The sequence below is a fragment of the Amborella trichopoda genome, chromosome 13 (assembly GCF_054954075.1).
Source record: "Amborella trichopoda isolate Santa Cruz 75 chromosome 13, AtrichopodaSantaCruz75HAP2 v2.0, whole genome shotgun sequence".
Lineage (NCBI taxonomy): Eukaryota > Viridiplantae > Streptophyta > Magnoliopsida > Amborellales > Amborellaceae > Amborella > Amborella trichopoda.
In genome coordinates this window covers 49,056,534-49,078,975 of record NC_142348.1, presented here as the reverse complement: position 1 = coordinate 49,078,975, position 22,442 = coordinate 49,056,534, and the positions used below count along the sequence as shown (strand labels likewise).

Sequence of the window (22,442 nt, the reverse complement as noted above, 5' to 3'; positions counted from 1 at the left end):
AGTAAAAAGGATAGCATCAGGGTTGGATTGGTTGATGGCGGTGGACATCAGTGGGGACCTGGTGCCCATCTTGAAGTAGGCGGGTGCATTGTGGTATTTGGCTTACCAGCTTTGATATTGGTAGGACGATTGACTTAAAAAAAAAAACCTTGATTAACATCAAGATATTTATAGGTATAAAAATAGATAAAGTTTTGGTAGGATGATTGATTTGACTTCATGAAAGTTGAAGGTGTGCACATAGAAAGAGAGAGAGTTGTAACTCACATGCAATAAATCGAGAAAAAGAGAGAGGAAAAAGGAGCCGAAAAAAAAATTTGGGGAGATGCCTGTGGACCCCAACAATCAGACCTACAGATAAAAAGCAAGCTCCAAAACCCTAATACCATGAATCAGACCTACGGATAAAAAGCAAGCTCCAACACCCTAATACCATGGCTTTGATAACATGTTAAAATTTTGAATCCTTGGTATTTGGATTAATTATCAGGAATATATAAAGTGCCATATATATATATGGCTAATCAGTTATTGATAATGACGAACTAATCTAGTCTTATCAAGAGAGATATCTATATCAAATACAAGATAACTTAAAATTAAAAACTATGCTCAACCATCTCTATCTCTTCAACTATCTCTATCTCTACAAGCATTATGGTATTTTAAAGACCGTAATGTTCATTGGGTCTCTTTCTCCCTCATTTGCCGCATCTCACGAGGTGTTGAAAATTTGAATGCTTAGCCTCGTCATTATCGTACTTAAAGTACCATGATGCTTAGCCTGGTAGTTACAGTACTTAAAGTAAATCATTACGTAATAGGACTACCATGAAGACTATTTTGGTAAAAAAAAACTGTTAAAATTGATAAAAAAAGAGTATGGACGAGGTTTATGAAAATTGAAGATTTTTTTTCCAGTTAAGCAAAAAATAAAGTATATTTATGATAATTTCCTTTTTATTTTAAATTCTTTGGGCTGTACAAAAACCGCCCAAACCGGCAAGCAAAAATCAATCCATTCAAGTGGTGATTAGAAAACTAACTTGGATATCCAAAATACCATTCCAGATATGAACCTACTATCTCTATCTCTACAAGCATTATGGTATTTTAAAGACCATAATGTTCATTGGGTCTCTTTCTCCCTCATTTGCCGCATCTCACGAGGCTACTGAAAATTTGAATGCTTAGCCTCATCATTATCGTACTTAAAGTACCATGATGCTTAGCCTGGTAATTACGGTACTTAAAGTAAGTCATTACTTAATAGGACTACCATGAAAACTATTTTGGTAAAGAAAAATGTCAAAATTGATAAAAAAAGAGTATGGACGAGGTTTATGAAAATTAAAGATTTTTTTTCCAGTTAAACAAACAATAAAGTATATTTATGATAATTTCTTTTTTATTTCAAATTCTTTGGACTGTACAGAAACCGCCCAAATCGGCAAGAAAAAATCAATCCATTCAAGTGGTGATTAGAAAAATAACTTGGATATCCAAAATACCATTCCAGATATGAACGTACAACTTCCAAAGAATGAGAGAGAGGCTTATCAAAGAGAGATGAGGACGTTCCCCTCACATCGAGATTTTGAGTTAGTATTGCAGCGAGCGTACTCATACTTAAAATCCCTTAACAGCTACTTGCTGTCTTTCATTGTATATACAAGTTATACTTATGAATCATATTAATGCAGCCAGTAGGCACCCACTATAACCTTCACCAGCTTAGAAAAAAAAAAAGAATGACTCAAATGATTTTTAAGAATTTCAGTATATTCCTTTCGAGATATTCAACCATCTCGTGTTTTTTGAGCACACTTTGTCGTAAATAATTTAAAAATTAATAACCAAAATACCCCTATAGTATTCGGGGGTATTTTCATAATTTTATTTATTTTAAATTATTTTTATATATTTTTATATATAATTGATGATGAGAAGTATGAACACATATGTATATGAGATGTGAGATTTACCAAAAATAGATTTACGGTTTTGAACATTTTAGAAAATAGTTTGATGATGATGAAGGACCTTTAAGAAAAGGTATTGTATACAATGAGACCATTTACCTTTGGTACATGGAGGTCACAGTTACTTACAACCATCCGATATGAAATCTAATTGCTTGGGTGTGTGACAAATTTCAAGATTTTTTTTTTAAACTTTGAGCTTAAACAATTAAATAAATGAAGCCACTTAATTTCACGTCCAATAGTCAAGCTTAATTGTGATCACTTTGTAACAAAGGTAAATTGTCTCATTATATACTTTATCTCAAGAAAATCCAACAAAAAGATACAAAAATGTTACATTTGGCAATAAAAACTCCAATGTAAAACACATTTAAATTGCATGCATAATTTATTCTTCTATTTTGTAATATATCCAAGTTGTACACTAGTACTCGGCTCGGCCAGGAGCGAAGTCTGAGTGCCCTCGGCCGAGTAGCTAAACACTGACCTATAATTAACCATCATGAACACTAATAGTGATAGAATAAAAAAGAAAAAGAAAATACCAAAGAAATGATGTAAAATCTTCAAGGTCCAACTATTGGTAGAGCTCCATTGATAACCTAGGCTTCACTGCGACATCGAGGGGGCGGTCTATGCGCATTGTCAAGCCAAAGCTCTCACTCAAATCCACCTTCTCTCCATTAGGGGTGTCCCACTCGAACGCCTGCAACAAGCGTGCGAGTGTGAGCTGCATGACATGCATGGCGAGCAGACTACCCGAACATGACCGCCTTCCGGAACCGAATGGAATGAGCTCAAAATGCTTTCCATACACATCCACCTCCACCTTGGTAGTCAAGAACCTCTCTGGCTTGAACTCCTCAGGATCTTCCCATGCACTTGGGTCTCTCTGTATTTTCCATACATTCACTAGGAGGCGCGTGCCAGCCCGCACCGCATATCCCCCCACGATGCAGTCCTCCATGGCCTCGTGGGGCACGAGCAGCGGGCTGACTGGGCAGAGGCGCATGGTCTCCTTGATCACTGCATTTAGGTATGTGAGGTGTTTGATGTCTGTCTCTTGCACAACCCTGTCCCTGCCTACATGGAGGTCGAGCTCGGCCTGGACCTTTTCAAGGACGAGGCGGTTGTTGAGTAGGAGGGCCACCACCCAAGCCATGGTCGATGCTGAGGTGTCAGTGCCGCCTGTTATTAGGTTCTGCCATTTATTTTATTTCTATATGTAAGGGAGGTTTGTCAAACAAACAAAATGAAAATTATATGGTGAGGAAAGGGGTTAGGTCATGGTGGTACCACCTAAGGTCATTGGGGTACTTGAAAATCTATCAGGTGACAATAGATTACAAGGAAATATGACATTTCCACTGTTTGCGTACACCTTAATAATAAGGAAATAGAAAGAGATTATGTGACTCGAGATTTCCCAAAAAAATAATAAGAAGTGAAAAATCTATTACGCCCTTGACGGCTAATTTTTGGAAATCTTTGGCGTGCGTGTTTCTGCCCTATACTGCTTAACAAAAATATTTCCCTAGTCTATGTTGTATTGTATAGTTATTAAGGTAAGTAGAATGTGAAAATAGGGGATATGAAAAATTGATTTGAACAGATGTATGAACTTATTGAGGAACAATTTTCTACTGCAATCATAATAAACTTTTTTTTTATATGCCTCTATCCCCCATTTGGATTGTAGCCTTTATCTTACTCTCATATAAGAATAAAGTTTTTAATAATTGGTAAGTAAAAGTAGGAGAAATATAAATTGATTTGAACATGTGTAGAACTTGATGAGGGAGGATTCTCTACTGTAATCATAATAAAAAAATTTCTACATCCCTCTATCCCCAATCTGAGTTGTAGCCCTCAATTTGAGTTGTAGCCCTCATTTGAAGCCATCAGCTCATATATAATAATAATAATAATAATAATAATAATAATAATAATAATAATAATAATAATAATAATAATAATAATAATAATAATAATAATAATAATAATAATAATAATAATAATAATAATAATAATAATAATAATAATAATAATAATAATAATAATTAAAATAATAATAATTAAAATAATAATAATTAGTAATCGATGAGAAATTACACAACACAATCATAATAAAAAATTTCACACAACATAATCCTGATAAGAGATTTGTAAAAACTCAATTGAAATAAAATACGTCTTTAGTCTCTTCCAATGCTTCAAAATTTCTACTACAATTACCAAACCTTCTAGTTTACTAATCAAACTTATTCTCATTTTTTAACTTATACATAAAGATTTTGATTTTGGTCTCATAAACTTATTGCTTATTTGAAATTATATATAGAGAGACATTTGAAAGACTTCTATAAAAAATAAATAAAAATAAAACTTATCACAATAAAATCATGTTATTCCAATGACTTATCATGTTGAAAGCAAAGTCTAATCATGTTAGCCAAACATAGCCATATCTTTCATGTTTAGTTGGTAATGCATTTCTCATATTTCTTTGAGACATAGCCAAACACTAAAAATGTACTTCCCAAGTTGCATCTAAATACTACCCAAACAGTGACAATCCATTTGCAGGCAATGTATTACGCAGTAATGTATTAGGCCAGTAATATATTTCACAGACAATATATTTCCAGGTATCCAAACGGCCCCCTAGTTGTCATGTTGTGGTTTCCAATCCGGCTGACACCATCCATTAATACTTTAAAAAAAGCTAACTCCCTAATCTATCTAAAAAACTAGTATGGGCATATTTTCCCATTGAATTATGGAAAAAAAAAAAAACAATATATATATATATATATATATATATATATATATATATATATATATATATATATATATATATATATATATATATATATATATATATATATATATATATGAGCAATGATCCAATGCAACGGTTGTATCATAGTATAATGTAATGACACTTCTAGAAAACTATGTTTGTGGTATTTGTATGACCACTAATTTCGCACACACACTCTCTTCGTCTCAATAAGTTGTGTTTTCAATTTTTTATTTTTTTGTGATTGTCCATTAGAATGAAAAGAGTACATATTTCAAAAATTGGATAAAACAAAATAGCCATAAGATGGTTTTTTAAGATCGTTGCATTATATTACTATACAACGATTGCATGAAATCATTGCCCTATATATATATATATATATATATATATATATATATATATATATATATATATATATATATATATATATATATATATATATATATATATATATATATATATATATAGACCTTGGTTCATGCATCCTCCCAAGTTTTCGGATGATCCAAGATTGAAAATACATCCGAAATCATTGTAAATCTATTTCTGCCTCAAAATCATGAATTTGGAGCTCCAAAAGTAAATAAAAAATAAAAAAATAAAAATAAAAATAAAAATAAAGATAAAAATAAAATAAATCTAATGATAAATGAAAATTTAAATGAACATTCCAAAAAAAGGATAAAATAGAACAATTTCAGGCCAAAACTTTTCTTTTTCACTTTTTGAAACTAATGATCATGGTAGTTTCGAACTTCAAAATTTTGGATCTAAAACTCTTCCCCATGATGTTCTTGGGTGAATGGATACACTAGAACGGAAACAGCCTTAGACGCGCCTAAACCTTCTACAACACAAAAATGTAAGGTGCCGCAATTTTCTTCTTCATTATTTTCCCTAAAAGTTCATCGTTTTGATGAAAATATGAGTTGGCCGTTGCGTTAATCAATTTGCATTGTTGCTGCCGTTAACCAAGGTTCAGAAAATTGACTTGGCCAAGGTACTTAGACCTTGGTCGAGGCAAGATATTTGGTCTAGTCTGAATAACTCGACCAAGTTCATGTCAGGTTAACAAGAAAAAGAATAATAAAATAAATTAAAATATATATAATAAAATACTTAATTTATCATGAGTACTCAAGTAACGTGCTAGTAAATGTAGTGCTCTGATACCACTTGTTCAATCATGAATGCATCAAAGTGTTTGTACCACTGTCCAAAAGACTGCTCTAGGCCGTACAATGACTTATTCAGCTAGCAGACATAGTCATATTTTCCTTTAACAACAAACTCTTCTGGCGAAAGTCATATAAATCTGTTCTTCTAACTCTCCATGAAGGTGCAATCTTGACATCAGGCTGCTCTAACTCCAAATCAAATAATGCAGCCATGGTTAGTAAATCCCAAATAGAAGTGTGTTTCACAAGATGAGAGAAAATCTCATTATAGTCAACATCTTTTTTCTGTACATAGCTTTTTGTAACTAAACATGCCTTAAACCGATCACCACCTGCCTCAGGTGACCCATCTTTATTCTTATAAGCTCATTTACAACCAATGACTATCTTGCGTTTAGGTAACTTCATAAGATCCCAAGTACGATTCTTCGGAAGAGATTTCGTTTCTTCATCCATGACTTCACTCCACCTGCTACTGTCACTATCATGTGTAGCTACCTTAAAAGTCGATGGCTCTTGGCTTTTGGCAGCAATGCATATTATGTGGGATTGAGATTGCTATTTGATAGGTTTCCTAAATGAAATAGAAATCCAAAAAGGATTAAGACCCTTATGTATATCTCTTGGTTTTTTTAAATATATGTAAGATCTATTTAAAGTTTCATATTTAGTATGAATTCCTAATTTTATATATATGTGATGAAAGTGCAGAAAATTCGTGTGCGTTATTTGAGTCACCATAAGAGAATGATGGTTCCTCTAGAGAGAGAGGAAGGCAATGCATCTTATGTATAAGATGCAAAGTTTCCTCTTAGAGAGAAGAAAGCTTCCATTGGAGAGAAATATTGTGATGGTGCATTTTTTATACTCTCAAAGATTGCTTGTTTCTTATAGAGAAGCGGTTCTCATTGAGATTTTGGATAGTTTCATCTTTTAGTTAGAGAGAAAGTCAGTTTCTCGTTGCTCTCGTGTCTCCATTTGGTGTTGTCCGTAATGATTGTCTCCACCAATCAAAGTATACCATCCGGCAAGTATTAATGACTCTGCATAGTCATTACTCAGAAATGGTCGCCTTGTTTTCGACTATGACCTGTGAATTATTTGAAGGATGAAATTTGTGTGGGGCGGAAACAAACTAAAGTCTCCACTCAATTTCTTGTCCCAAAAGCACTTTTAACAACATAAATCTCTATGCTCTAAAATCAATTTTTAATTTTAAAAATAAAATTTAAAACTAAAAAAATAATACAGGTATTGCGAACATATAAACGTTTATTTTTAAAGCAAAATAAACGGTCTACATAATTTATTATAATATATATTATTTTTAGAGCTTGACATTCTAATTTTTTTCACAACTATAGTGTTCCAGTTGAGATGATCCATTTAAAGGTTTTTCAATACTCGAAATATAATTTTTGATAAATTATGAGGTGAGGCTTTATTTATTTTAACGGAACGGCAGCCTTATCAAACAATTTTCCATTATTGAAAACATGGATGCCAAAAATACCTACTCAACTTTTTTGGATTGAATTTTAAGTTTTAACTTAAATAAATGGGAGAAGACTTTTTGCAACCTCGTCTTATTAGAAAGGACAAACCTAAACATATCACTTAGTTTGAGAGACTTAAATATTATTTACAGGATGGGTGTGATTATTAAACTTACCCGCAATATAAATCATAATAATAAACTATAAATTGATTAATTTTCATCAAGACTTCCCATAGTTTGGGACATCTCAATCTTCTATTTAGCGATTCTTGTATGACAAGGACATCCTTTTGTTCCAAAAAATTCACGCCAGGTGAAAAAAATGTTTATTCTATGTTTTCAAGGTATATGGTAAGATAAGTTATAAAGCGTGCGGTTCGTACAGAGCCCTCTAGACAATCAAAATAAAGCACACTTTTAAATAGTTTAAAGATACTGGTGTCAATATTGGAAATATTTGTAATAGCCTTAAAAAATATTTTCATATGTAATTATAAAATTTAAAGCTTCAGAAATAGGGTAGAACGAGCACATATATGAAAACTTGAAAATATTGAAAATTGACTTTTTCAAAACTTAAAATCTATTTTACTTGAAAATCTTGAAAATTGACTTTTCTTGAAATCCATTTTTTCTTATATTCATGCATCTTGATGTCGAGATAATCAATTTGAAGGTATTTGGGCAGCAAACAACCGCTTCAATAACCACTTCTAGTGAAATTTTTGAGGTGGGCTCTAATTTCATTGTTTAGAGCCTCGGCTCTATATAAATTTCTTCTAACAATAAATTCTACCCAAAAAAATCAGAAAAAAAGGAAAATATTGGAGAAAAACCATCTACTTACCAGAGCAAGGGCCTTGATGATGGTATTGGAAGTGTGGGTTGCAGGGAAGTTTCCTTCTGTGACTGAGGCCACGAGCACGTCCAAGAAGTCCTTGCCGGATCTGTTTTCGTGGCGACGTTCCTCGACCCAGCCCTCGAACATGGCTCCGAGCTCCTCAGACACACTCAGCATGGTTCTCTTATGGCCACCCACCCCAATCAACCTCAGAAAAGGGAGTACATCAGTGACATCGGGGGTGGCTGCTAACCTGAACAGCACCTCGATCAGCTCTTGGAATCTCTGCGCCTCTTCGCTGCCGCCGGCCCTTCCACCTTTAAACCGTTTTCCGGCCACCATTCTTGTGATAACGTTGAAGGTGAGATCCTGCAGCATCTGCTTCATCTCCACCCTTGCTGAATCCTGCTTGCTCTCCACACACTGACGGTGCAAATCTCTAACGCACATATCGACCTCGGAGATCCTCACATGTTTCAGGAGCTCAACGCGGCGAGGGGAGAGGAGCTCGTGTGTGGTGATTTTGCGCGACTCGCGCCACAGGGGGCCATAGGGAGCGAACCCAAGCATGGCTCTGTTATAGGCCAAGTACTCTGAGGCGGGGTTGTGAGGCCGTGTAGCGAAGACCCGATCGTTGGTGGTGAAACAGTCTTTCGCCGCTTCCCATCCGCTCACTATCAGTGTCCGCCGCCACCCCAGGCGGAGGGTGATGACCGGACCATATTTGTCTGCGAGGTCGGCGAGCAATCTGTAAGGAAGCGAAGATACAGAAAGGAGGGGCAAGTGCCCCAGAATTGGCCGTGAGCCGAGAGGCTCCGGCGCCTCCAGCTTTCTCTTCTTCTTTTCCGGCCACATCCATAGCTGGTGAATCATGAAACCGGCAAAAACTCCGGCCAATATTTTGAGTAGCTCAAGCGATTCCATTTGTCAGTGTTCTTCTTCTTGACCTCTTTTTTCATTGCTCTTTTCTTTTTTTGTGTGTGTGTAATTTATAATGTGATGTCTCATCGGTAATTTTAGGGTGCAAGTTGATTATTATCAAATTTATATCTTCGATAAAGTTTTATTGTTGTATGTCCATGTCCATAGAGCTTACTAAAGCACTTATAGTATGGTATCTATTGTATAGTCTAGCTGGTTTGTATGCTGTGTATTCATGACCGCCGATTTTTATTTTATTTTTGGCAAATGTTATCTCATTTATTGATAAAAGATTACGAGAAGGAAATTATATCATTATAAACCAGTGGTTTAAAAAACCCGATCGGTGCCTTAGATCGGGTACCCCAAAAACCTATCCGAATCGGTAAATTGGCATTTCGGATCAGGAATAAGTCAGATTCAACCTTAAAAAAATCCAAAAAAATTATTAAAAATAAGTATAAATGTTGTTTTTTTAGGAATACAATAAGAAATAGGGGTACTACATTAAGAACTTTTATTTTTTCATCAATATGCGAATATTGAAATGTTCTTTCCCTGTATGAATAAATTTAAAAATTGTCTTATAATATCATCTAATTTTTTTTAAAATTATTTACAGTTATAATAAAAATAATATATTATATAATTTATAATGTAAATAAATAAACAAATAAAATATCAATGTATAATTATTAATAATAAACAAAGATGTGACCCTTACAAATAAATAAATCTACAAAAGTATAGAATTTAGAAACATAAATTTATAATTATATTATAATAAAATTAGAAAAATATGTAACTATCATACTTGTAATGTGCGATAATTGACAAAGCAGCTTTAAAATAGATTTTAAAGTGGTTTGAGCTAGTGTTATTTTTTTAGCTTAAAATATCCCATAAACTAGTAATTTTTTAATGGTCAGTAAACTAATATTAATATTATTTTTTGTTGTTCTAATATTTTATGAGTTAGTACTATTTTTTTCTTTTTAATCTCTATTAATCAATAACCTAATACCTAATATCTAATAAATGGGTTATCTTTTACCGTAAAAAGCTTAATTTAGTTTTAATGAGGGAGCACTTCACCAAGGCACGAGGTGTTTTCTAGAGTCATCATGCGCATGGTACAAAAAAACATTTGCCCCACATCGAAAAGATGAGGGAGCACTTCACCATATAAAAAACATGGCACAAGGCGTGTGTCACCGATATCCGATTCGGATCGGATCGGCGATTTTTCTAACATAGGGCAAAGAAGATCCACTTTTTGTAAGATAATCTTGCCAATGAATTCGCTTCTAGGCAGATAAAGTTAGGCAGAAAGTTGTAAGATAATCTTGCCAAAGCAGAAAGTTGTAAGATAATCTTGCCAATGAATTCGCTTCTAGGCAGATAAAGTTGTAAGATAATCTTGCCAATGAATTCGCTTCTAGGCAGATAAAGTTGTAAGATAATCTTGCCAAAGCAGAAAGTTGTGAGATAATCTTCCCAATGAATTCGCTTCTAGGCAGATAAAGTCAGAAAGCATAAATTTGTAAGATAATCTTGCCAAAGCAGAAAGTTGTAAGATAATCTTGCCAATGAATTCGCTTTTAGGCAGATAAAGTCAGGCAAAAAACAGAAAGTCAGGCGAACGTGCTAGTGGACACTAAATTATTCTTTAAAAAAAGTACAAAAACAAAAAAATGAACCGCCCGGATCTCCGGATCCGCATATGATGCGGTATTGCTGATATCCGATTTGGATCGCCTGATTTCAGATCGGAGTTTTCAAACATAGGGCAAAGAAGCTCCACCTTTTGAAAGATAATCTTACCAATGAATTTGCTTACTAAAAAAATGGAGAAAGGAGACTGACAAAGGTACTACTCAATCAAGGATTTGCAACCAAAGAGACCTAAGCTCTACCTCTTGCCTTTTAATTTTGTGCTAGGCACATGTACTATACTCTTGTGGGGGCATGTATACTGAGCATAATTTACTTTTATTGCCACGATCAGAAGACTTAATTGGGAGGATTTTTTCAAAGTAAAATTTTGGAAACCATCTAAGAATCGATTATTCTCAAAATAAACAAAATTTGGTGGTCTCAATTCAATCTCTAGGCATTATTTTTTCAATCTCACCATCTAAAAATTTAATCTCACCATCTAAAAATTTGGTGGTCTCAATTCAATCTCACCATCTAAAAATTTCACATCTAAAAATTTGGTGGTCTCAATTCAATCTCACCATCTAAAAATTTGTGGTCTCAATTCAATCTCACCATCTAAAAATTTGGTGGTCTCAATTCAATCTCACCGTCTAAAAATTTGGTGGTCTCAATTCAATCTCACCATCTAAAAATTTGGTGGTCTCAATTCAATCTCACCATCTAAAAATTTGGTAGTCTCAATTCAATCTCTAGGCATTATTTTTTCAAGTGTATAGATGTTACAATTAAAAAATATTTTTATTGAAGTTAATCTAAGGCCCAAAAATTTGGGGTCCAAAGGAGCCTCATAAATGTGCAATCTCATATTTTCGTATTTTAATTAGCGTCTAATCAATCGCTCCCGACATGGACCCCTCTCAGGTCAACCCTGACTTGGACCTGGACGAAAACTATCTAGGTCTGGTTTGGATTCAAATCAAGATCCATTCGGGTCTGGGCTAACACAAACCCAAACTCGACTTCCTGAGTTCTTGTCTGAAGCCCAAATGAATCAAGTTGACATGCAGCCCGACTCGTTTTCAGTCTTACAACAAAACAAAAAATAAATAAATTGTGAGAAAAGAGGACCTAGTGTAAAAAAAAATTAGTAGGGGATATCTTCTTTAAGACGCACCGACTGTGCATATCTGGATCGGTCAAATTGTACAATCAAATCAGCCAACTAATATCTAGATAAGCGAAATTGGGCAATCATATCAGCCAAGATGACAATCCATCACAATGATGAACAAAAAAAACTAAAATTGAAGGGTAAAATAAAAATAAACAATCGTATAGAACTATGGATCAAAGTTTCTAACAATTACATGAGGACCGCATATGCTATGCTCCCTTGAAACATAATATACATTTACTCCCTTGGGCAAATCACTATTCGATATATTTTGTTTGCCCCCATACATTTACTCCCTCGGGCAAATTACTAATTTGGGGAATGATTATTTTTAAAGAATTTTTTATTATTATTATTTTGAGTTCATAAACCTCTAGATCACAACCTCGAGAAATTTCATAGCTCACTTGAAATCTTGGGATACCCCGTTTTTTTTAGGCACATAGAGAGTGAGAGCTAATTTTTTTTTCCTTTGAGGTTGGTTGTTATTGAGCTGCAAAAGATTACAACCCAAAATTTAAGATCGAAAAGATATCCCCAATGTAAGTTTTGCCCGAGGGAATAGATAGATGGTATACTCCCACAGAAGTAGGAAATATTTTGACTTAACTAGAGGTAAAAAATCAAGGATGATGCATATACCAATTTTGTCAAATTCCCTTCGCAGTTTTTTTCGGTCCGGTAAGAAAAATGAAGCAATTTGGTGTTTCGACTGATTCGGGGAAAGACTTTATATTTTTTAAATTAATATAAATAAATTAGATATTTATATATAAAAATAATAAAAAATAAAAAATAAAAATTTTAAAAAAGTAAAAAAATACTTTTATATAGATTTTTCTTTACTTCGACTGAATTAGCCGGAAACAAATCAAAGTGTACCAAATACGACAACATCATGTTTCACATTGCTTAGGCTTAAAATCCGAAGGCTTCACCCCCTTTGGCGAATTTTACCAAACTGGTATATATGTGGAGAAAATGAAGGCCCACTTTAAGGTATGTACGTTAAAGTATGTACGCCAAAAACCCAAATCCACACCACACGTTTTTATGTAGCTAACGAAATTCAGGCGTGCAAATCTATCTTGAATTTTGTACTAAATGCCCTCATTTCCCATCGAGTTTATTTTTTGGGAAAGCAAGCATATGTAGAAATGCGGACCTTTTAATAAATTTATTTTTGTGATGGATTTTAAGACTTAATTTTTATGGATACAAAATCTCTAACATGGACATCACTAATATATGAAATCAATGAATTTTAAAAATAAAAAATAGTAATTCTAGTAACAAAACATTTGGACCGTTTCTATTGTTTTTAGATGGAACACCTACTTGTATCCATCTTTAAGATGAATACTTTACACTTTCTTAAATATTTTACTCCTATTTCTTAGATATTACTCAACTTCACTGTATCAGCGAGTCGTCTTTATTGTAGTTTATGTTGCACAACCCATGTATCGTACACAGTGCATCTATAGGGACATGCTGACAAAAGGGCTTATGGCCGGGTTTTGGGTTGGGGTCCCCCTTATTAGGCCTCATTATCCATCCTAGTGGTAGTCGAGCTCGGGCCAAGCTTCACCAAAATAAATGCTCTCGTAGTATACAATCTGGGCAAATAAATATGAATTGGAAACAGTTTACCTAAAGTGTCAACCTTACACTCTAAAAAACCCACTAGAAAAGGTTGTTTTATACTGGAAAAGCCTCAAACCGATCCTGTTGACCATGAAATTCATAGAGCATGAAATTCGTAGGCAGTTGACCATGAAATTCGTAGGCAGTTGATATGCTTGGTAAAGGAAAGTCTTCCATCGTATCAGCCTTTTTTGGGAGGGAAAGATTCTTGAGTACATGTGGCTTTTTTATGGCCTTAGATCTTTGAAAAAGGTGTCCAAACACAGGTTTCCAATGAGAGTCTTCAACCTTCGGCTCTTTCTCTGGTTCTTCTTCTTATCCATTACAAACCAGTTGGTTAGGTGTGGTGCATCCTCCTCCTTGTTTGTTTCCTAATTTCAAAGAAGATGCATCCTCTTTTGTTCCGCCTTGCTGCTGCTAAAAAAGTAGGACTCGCTTCGATCCTCTTCTTGTCGATCCCCTCGCCATTATGGTGATTGAGCTGGAGAAGGCTGGTGCGCTTCTGAAACACGAATTTGTTGAGCATGTTTTAAGGGAGGAGACAGCTCCACGTCCAATTGAGGAGATTGCCTCTTTTCAACTGCAGCTGGTTGTCTCTCCTAAGGCTACCATTGTCAACACTAGTGCCGTCGGGCATTCCTTACCTGTCTTGGGCTCTGAGGATGATGCGCCGTTGGTGGGAAGGATGATGGTTGAAATGGGCATGGACGATGCCCCACTCGCGATCATGATGGATGCTAATAGGACGAACCTCAAAGCTAAAGCCGGGATGATTAGAGATAAGCAACCTAAAGTCCCTGTAAAGGAAACTGAGGTTGATGAAGCTGCTCTATTGGCTGATGGTGTTTCTGGGTTGGTGGTTGATAAAACACCGAGTGGCAAAATGAAGAATGCAGGGAAGAAGAAGAAGGTCTTTCATCGGGGTGCCCGCTCTTCCACTAGATTGGAAGCGCGTGGAGTACCTAAAGGTGGATACTTGGCTGTTGCTCTTGACTTTCGTGATCCAGAGGTGGTAGATATCGACTCAAACTCTCCGTCCTCGTCTTTCTCGTCTGATGGAGAGGCGTTTAAATCAAGGCTGCTCCAAGAAGCTTATTTCGGTGATGGTCCTTCTAGACCAGGTTCTTCTTCCTCTGTCCTTCCTTTTTAATGAATATTATGTCTTGGAATGTAAGGGGATTGGGTGACCCTAGAAGAAAGAGAGATGCTTTGTTTTTAGTGACTAAGTTTAAACTTGTTATCCTGGCTATACAGGAGACCAAATTTCTTAGCCCCATGCTTGTGAGAGTAAGGGAAGTTTGGGGTCATGGGGAAGTTTCCTTTGTTAGTATTGATGTTGTGGGTAGTTTAGGAGGCCGCTGGATTCTTTGGTATCCTACGGTTCTCTTTTCTTTTGAAACTATTGTCCGAGATAATTTCTTTTGTTGGATTTTAAGGGTCCGATTTTGGGGTTTTTTTGGGGCTTTATGAATGTCTATGGGCCAAATGTTTCCTCCTTGAAAGATGGTTTTATTTGTGACATGCATTTTATAGTTCAGTCTGTGCCATATCCTGTTGTTATTAGGGGGGATTTTAACCTTAAGATGAATGTCTAGCAGGCCATCCAATAAATGTTTTTATGCGGAAGTTTAACAATTTTATTGAAGCCAATGCCTTTTTCGACTTACCTATTGTTGGTGCTAAGTTTACTTGGTCTAATAACAATGTAAGTAATCTTGCTATGTCCAAATTGGATAGATTGCTGGTGGCTGCAGGCTGGTTAGAAGCTTTTCCACTTGCCTCTGGGAAATATGTGATATGGCTATCCTTAGACCATATCCCAATTCTTCATAATACAGGAAGTCTGTGGGGAGGGCCTAAGCCTTTCAGACTCGAGGTGGGATGGTAGAGGAAAAAGAGCTTGTGGAGATCATATAAAGAACCTGGCTGAATATGGTTGTGGTTGGCTAGATGGATTTCCAAATTCATAAAGAGCTACAATATGTTAAATATAAGTTGTTAGATTGGAAAAGAGTGAATAAGGTGGATATTAAGTTGAAGATTGATGTGGTCATTGCGGATATTGAAGGCTTAGAGTTTGACCTTCAGAATAGTGGTGAAATGTCTGAGACGTTGATTATTGAGCGGAGTCTGAAATTATAGGAGCTTGAGGAGTTACGTATGAAAGACGAAGTCTTTTGAAAGCAGAGATCTAGGATTAAATAGTTGAAAGAATGCGACCTCAATACCAAATTTTTTCATGCTATTCCCTCTTTTAGACGAAGGAAAAATGATGTCTCAGATTGACTATCCTTGGAATAGATCCCGAGAACACTTTGGCCATAGAAGAGGGTGTTGTGAACCATTTTAAGAAGGCTTTTTCCAGGGAGGTGTTCTTGAGTCCTAAGTTTCCCAATGTGCCCTTTAAGGTTCTACAACGCGATCAAACTCGCCACTTGAAGAGATCTATTTGTTTGGAGGAATTAAAAAAAGTTGTTTTTGCCTTGGTTGGGGATAAGGCATTTGGTCCAGATGGTTTCCCCATGCTGTTTTTTCACAAGTTTTGGGATATTTTGAAAGATGACTTGCTCATTATGGTCAGAGAGTTCTTTATTAGGAGTCAGGCCTTTAAGGGTATCAATTGTACCTTTTTGGCTTTAATTCCCAAAAAATCAAATATCAGTGAGCTCTCTGATATCAATCCTATTAGCTTGCTTACAAGTGCGTATAAAATTATTACCAAAATACTTGCTGAGAGACTTAAAGAAGTTCTACACTTCCTCAACTCAAAGTCTCAGTCAGCTTTCATTAACGATAGATAGATTACAAATAGTATTTTGGTTGCGCAGGAATACATTAACTCTCGGGTTCTCAGTAAGATGGAAGGTGTTATGTTGAAATTGGACATGAAAAAGACTTATGATAGAGTGGAATGGGGGGTCTTGATAGAAATTATGAAATTGATGGGTTTGGTGACAGATGGAGGAGCCGGATATATGGGTGCCTTTCTTATACTCATTTCTTCATACTCTTCAAAGGAAGTCCTATTGGTTTTTTCAATGCCTCCAGGAGCCTTCGCCAAGGTGATCCACTATCACCTTTTCTTTATACAATTTATGCAGATTGTTTTAGTATCAAGCTGAGTAATGTTGAGAGGAGTGCGACCTTCTCAGGATTCCAAATTTCAAATTCTGATATCACCGTATCTCATATTTAATATGCGAATGATACACTTGTTTTTTGTGATGCTAAAGCAGTGCAGTTGGAAAATATCGCTAGGTTCTTAAAAACTTTCGAAGTAGTTATGGGGATCAATCCATAAGTCTTCACTGCTGACTATTAACTGTGGGGTAAGGGTGGCTGAGAACCTTTCAAGAGTGATGGGTTGTAAAATGGGTTCTTTTCCTATATTCTACTTGGTCTTACTAATTTTGGATTCTAAAGTCCATATTGCTGTGTGGGATAAGGTAATTGAAAGAATACAAGTTAAGCTAGACTTATGGAAGCACAAATACTTATCTCTAGGGGAGGGTCACTTTGCTCCAATCTTGCTTAGCCAACCTACTTGTATACTAGATATCCTTGATACAAATTCCTGCCTCGGTGGGGAGGAGGATAGAGAAAATGATGAGAGATTTCCTTTGGGGTACGAGAGAAGAACAAAGGAAGTTCCATTTGGTCAGATGGGATAAGGTACGTACTCCCAAACGTGAAGGTGGTCTTGGTATCCGAAATATTAGGAAATTTCATGAGGCTCTCCTGTGTAAATGGTGGTGGCGTAGTGCCTATTTTAAGGATCATCTTTGGTATAAGGTGTTGCTCTCAAAATATGGAGGGTTTTAATACTTTGTAAGGAAGTGCTTTCGGAGTTATTGTTGTAGTATGTTAGAGTGATTGCTGTGAGTACTTCAAGTCTGTTTTCTGCCACTCACCTCGGCTTCGAGTTTTCATGTAAGTGTATATGTCTGTTCTGCTTCTGTAAATCTTGCACCTTTGTTTCTGTTATTATAAATCAATGTTATTATGTATGAATGCTACTCATTATTCTTTATCAATTTTATTTTACCCCTTTTTCGCTATTTATGGTATCCGAGCCAGTTTATTCAATAGAAACTGAACCAATTTGTACATTTTATCTTGTTAACATACCTAAAGTCGTTGTGACCCAAACACCACCGTGAGCCAGGAAGGCCGTAAGGTGCATGGACTATTTTCGGTTGACGCAGGGAAATAAAACTAAGATAAAATGACAAATTTGTTGAGAACACTATCGAATAGAACCACTTCTGGTAGTTCTAGTAATAACCCACAGATGATTTACTATCTTAAAAATAGTGGTATAAAAAGAGTTACTTTTCAAACTACTACTCTTATAGATTCAGGAGCCGATCTAAACTGTATAAATGAAGGACTAGTTCCAACCAAATATTTCAGTAAAACAACACAGGTTTTGAACACTGCTGATGATAGTGAAATGATAATAAAATATAAACTATCTGATGCAGTAGTTTACAATAATGATGCATGTTTTAAATTTCTTTTTATAATGGTTAAAGGATTAAGCCAGCTTGTGATATTTGGAACTCCCTTCTTAAACATGCTTTACCCCATTAGAATTGATAATACTAGGATAAAAGCTGATATTGAATGATATGAAGTAAATATTTTATTGATAAATCAAGAATTCATGAAATAAATAGTATAAAAAACAAGATTTCTACGAAAGAAAGATGTCTCTTTCATATAAAAGAAGAGGTTAAGTATAAGACTATTGATGAAAGATTAACATCGCCACATGTACAAAATAAAATTAATAATTTCAAAATGATACTTGAAAAAGAAGTTTGTGCAGAAATCCTTAACGCTTTTTGGAATAGAAAGCAACAAATTGTGGAACTTCCTTATGAACCAGGCTTTAAGGAACAAAAAATTCCAACTAAAGCCAAGCCAATACAAATGAATAACAGACTCTTATATACTTGTAAAACTAAAATACAAGAACTTCTTGACAAAAAACTAATTAAGAAAAGTTCTTCACCCTATAGCTATGCAACTTTTTATGTAAAAAAAGCTTCGGAGATTGAAAGTAGAGCCCTACGCCTTGTTATAAATTATGAACCCTTGAATAAGGTTTTGAGATGGATTTGCTACCCTATTCCAAATAAAAGGGATCTTCATGATAGTTTAGTCAATGCCTGTATTTTCTCAAAGCTTGATTTAAGATCAGGATATTGGCAAATTCAAATATTGAAAAAAGATAAATATAAAACAACATTTAATGTTCCCTTTGGACATTATGAATGGAATATAATGTTCTTTGGGTTAAAAAGTGCCCCTTCAGAATTTCAGAATATTATGAATGATATTTTTAATCTTTATACTAAGTTCATTATTGTCTATATTGATGATGTCCTCGTATATTCTGATAATATTGACCAACATTGAAAACATTTAAATATATTTTTTAAAGCATAAAAAATACCGGTCTAGTTGTTTCTACTAAAAATATAAAGCTTTTTAAAACAAAAATTAGGTTCCTTGGGCATCATATCTTTCAAGGAAGGATAATTCCTATAGATAGAGCAATTGAATTTGCTTCCAGATTCCCTGACATTATAAAAGATAAAAAAGAATTACAAAAATTTTTAGGATGTCTAAATTTTATTTCAAATTTTTATATAATGAGATCATCTTCTATTTGTATATCTACAGGAGTGGGCATAGGATCATACATTCTTGTTGGTGCTACAGGCCTAGGTTTTTTTCCCATAGTCAATCCTATTAAGCTCTTGGCTTTCTGGTTTAAAAACTTCTTCTATTTTAGATATTTCAAGGTCCGAAAAACTTTTATTTTGTTGAAGAACTTGGACATTACATGATTTTGCTTTAATATCTAATTTTTCAAATCTTTTCATTAACTCATCTACCAATTCTTTATTATCTTCTTTCTTTTTAATTCCTTGCAGGTTAAATTTTCCTGCAGCAATACCAGGCGGAGGTTTGAATAAAACCGCACTCTTTTATTTATCTTCTTTCTTCTCTTGAGGTTTTATTTTATTTAAGACGTTTTCTATTCTATTGGTCTGTTTTCCTATAGTCTATAGGAATAAATTTGTATAATTATTCTGTTCTATTATATGGGGTATGACTTCAATTTAGCCATCTAGTTATCAGAATCTTTTGATCCAATTTGAAAGGTGAAGCTGTTATTTCTTGTTTTTCTCCTTTTAGGTTTAAACTAGTTTCAGGAGGATGGATAACTTCACTGCTTTTTCCTTTTACTGTATGAAAGGTTTGAAAGGTGTTTTGGACAATATTAATATTCTTGATAGTATTATCTTGAAATTTTGGGTATTTTATTCCTTCTTTCATATATATATATATATATATATAAATTCTCAAGCCTAGACATGGTACTTTCCTTTAATTTAGATTATCAAATTATTTGAATTCTTTTAATTTTAATTTTTAGTATAAATATGGAATATTGCTCTTTTTAAAGTTTTATTTTTTATTATAAACTTTCAAGTTTGATTCTTACCACTAAACTGCCAAAATATATATATATATATATATATAATTATATCATTTATTACTTTTAAATAATTTATTTCTATTTATAAATCATTAGAGAAATGATCTTATAGGACCCTTCCCCACCCAATTATATAGGACCCCGGTTAATAGCTGTTGGATTTGTATGCAAATCTCGAGATGAAGTTGGAGGCTGACCGTCAAACCATCTTCCCACCAAGTTGCCGGTGACCATCCTCTGCCTCTCTCTCTCTCTCTAGAGTACACCTTTCAAACAAAACTTGCACTTCCGCTTGCGTCTGTGAAACTCTCTGTAGCAACTTGCTCTCTTCTGCTATCCTCTGTGAAAGAGAAGAGAAATGCTCCAAACTTGTTGCCTCAAACCCTAGCAGGATTACTCTCTCTCTCTAAATTACTCTTTTACTCAAGGCAAATAAAGGCATCCCGTTCTCTTATCTACGGTACTATCTGCCCCAAGCCCTAGCAAAACGCAACCCACTTCAACAAGTGTGCAAGGCCCAGCTACGAGACTCGTTAGAAAAGCTGCAAAATCTCTTCTTCATTTCATCTTCACACAGGTAAGGGGAAGTTTTCCCTATAAACCAAAGAACCCCATTGTTCTTTTCACTAAACAATCATGGGTTTTCTCTTTCTTTCCTGAGCTTATCTAATAGAAAAGTTTGGATTTTAATGTCGAGGTTTTACTGAAGGAACACATGCCATACATCATACATCATCATTGGGTGTCTCATGATCTCATCATATGCCCAAAGGGCTTAGCCCAAGAAACTTACAGACAATGAGAAAAATGGAGAGATTCCTTTTTCCGCTTTTGCAACCTCATTTCCTAGTTTTTTCTTTCCTCTTTAGGATACTACTTTGTGCCCCACGTTTTTATCTTTCCTCTATATCTGGTATTTTTCTTCTTAATGCTTCCATGATTTTCTCCTTAATCAAGTCATGCTTTTCTCTTTAGAAGTGGACTGATCGGGTATTTTAAAAAAATTCAAAACAAATTATATAAAACCCAAAAAATAAGTGATTTTATTTGTAATGTATTTTTCATTATTTTTGAAAAATTTTGAAAATTATTTTGGCCATTAATTCTAAAACACTCAGACCAGAGAATGATGTTCATTCATATTTTTAAATATTTTTTCATCATTTTGACAAAAAATGGTATAGCTACCCAATTTATTTAGGGGAACCACATGCTCAATTCCACTTCCCATTAAGCAGCAATCCAATCTGACGCGGGAATCTGTACAATGGATTTGGGTTGGATACCCTAATTCTTTGCTCCTATGGAGTATAGGATCTAGTTCCTAAAGAAGAAAGGTCCAGTATAGGGGACTACATAAGTATGACTTGTACAATCACCTCACTAAGTGTAAATCTATCGTCCCATGTGCAAGGACATCATTTTCTTTAGAAAATGGATTACAAGACCACGCAATAAACCTTTTTCATCTCTCAAGCAGGGTTGCCAACGGGCCAGACAAGATTACTTTTTACGTAAGCTGGAATAGACTATACTTGGCCCAGGCCAGAATAATCTACAGAAGTTCCCTACTTGAGGGCCAACACAGGCAGCCTAAACCGAATCCGAAGCTTGCAATTTGACCATGTTCGCAACACTATCTACATTGGATTGTCTAATTGTGCGGAACTTACCCTTTTATTAAGGGGTGACCAAACTTTCTTTGGGAAGAATTTAGGTCTAAATATTTTAATTGAAAGGGACTCCCAAAATGTTATTGGATGGTGCAAGAAGGAACATAGTGTACCGTAGAAACTGCTATCATTATGGTTGCAAATTTTAGATATGTTGGATATTCTTTCACCCATGTTTATCGTGAAACTAATAATATCGTTAATGCATTTACAAAAGGGGGTGTTTCTCTCTCTTCCTTTACTGTTTCTAACAATGTAATTTCTTTTTAGCATTTTAATGAAATTGTTGAATCTTGGTAAAAAAAAAATAAAAATAGGGTTTGCCTTGGGCCCAAGCCAAACCCATATAGCTAGACCAATGCACGGACCGTTTGACCCATGCCTGGCCAAAGCCCAGCCCACTCGCCATAATTGTCAACCGAAGCCCAACATGAAGCTATGCCCGCCCTAAGGCCTGTGGGCCATTGGGCCCAATTGACAGCGCTACACTCTTGATCCCACCTAAGATTTTATTAAAAAAATTGTAGGTCATCCCTATAGTAG

The 22,442-nt window shown here is 34.9% G+C and overlaps 2 protein-coding genes across 7 annotated transcripts; one reads left to right on the top strand and one right to left on the bottom strand.

The window, feature by feature from the left end:
- Nucleotides 1-2,360: 2,360 nt before the first annotated feature.
- LOC18446026 (xanthotoxin 5-hydroxylase CYP82C4) lies at nucleotides 2,361-9,804 on the bottom strand. 4 transcript variants are annotated; one of them, XM_006856152.4, is made up of 2 exons: nucleotides 8,315-9,804; nucleotides 2,361-3,186 (listed from the first exon to the last, which is right to left on the bottom strand). In XM_006856152.4, the coding sequence occupies exons 1-2, from the start codon at nucleotides 9,230-9,232 to the stop codon at nucleotides 2,563-2,565; spliced, it is 1,542 nt and encodes a 513-aa protein (XP_006856214.1). In that variant the 5' UTR covers nucleotides 9,233-9,804; the 3' UTR covers nucleotides 2,361-2,562. The 4 variants fall into 4 exon arrangements, with proteins under 4 accessions (XP_006856214.1, XP_088712883.1, XP_088712884.1 ...); XM_088856757.1 differs by having other exon boundaries at nucleotides 2,361-3,173; nucleotides 8,315-9,803; XM_088856758.1 differs by having other exon boundaries at nucleotides 2,925-3,155.
- Nucleotides 9,805-13,944: 4,140 nt separating this feature from the next.
- On the top strand, nucleotides 13,945-21,987 carry LOC148779300 (uncharacterized). 3 transcript variants are annotated; one of them, XM_088856760.1, is made up of 2 exons: nucleotides 13,945-14,833; nucleotides 21,707-21,987. In XM_088856760.1, exons 1-2 carry the CDS (start codon nucleotides 14,182-14,184, stop codon nucleotides 21,742-21,744), a joined length of 690 nt encoding a protein of 229 aa, XP_088712886.1. In that variant the 5' UTR covers nucleotides 13,945-14,181; the 3' UTR covers nucleotides 21,745-21,987. The 3 variants fall into 3 exon arrangements, 2 of the variants coding, with proteins under 2 accessions (XP_088712886.1, XP_088712887.1); XM_088856761.1 differs by lacking the exon at nucleotides 21,707-21,987 and adding an exon at nucleotides 19,658-19,845; XR_016048368.1 differs by lacking the exon at nucleotides 13,945-14,833 and adding an exon at nucleotides 20,320-20,803.
- The last annotated feature ends 455 nt before the right edge of the window (nucleotides 21,988-22,442 follow it).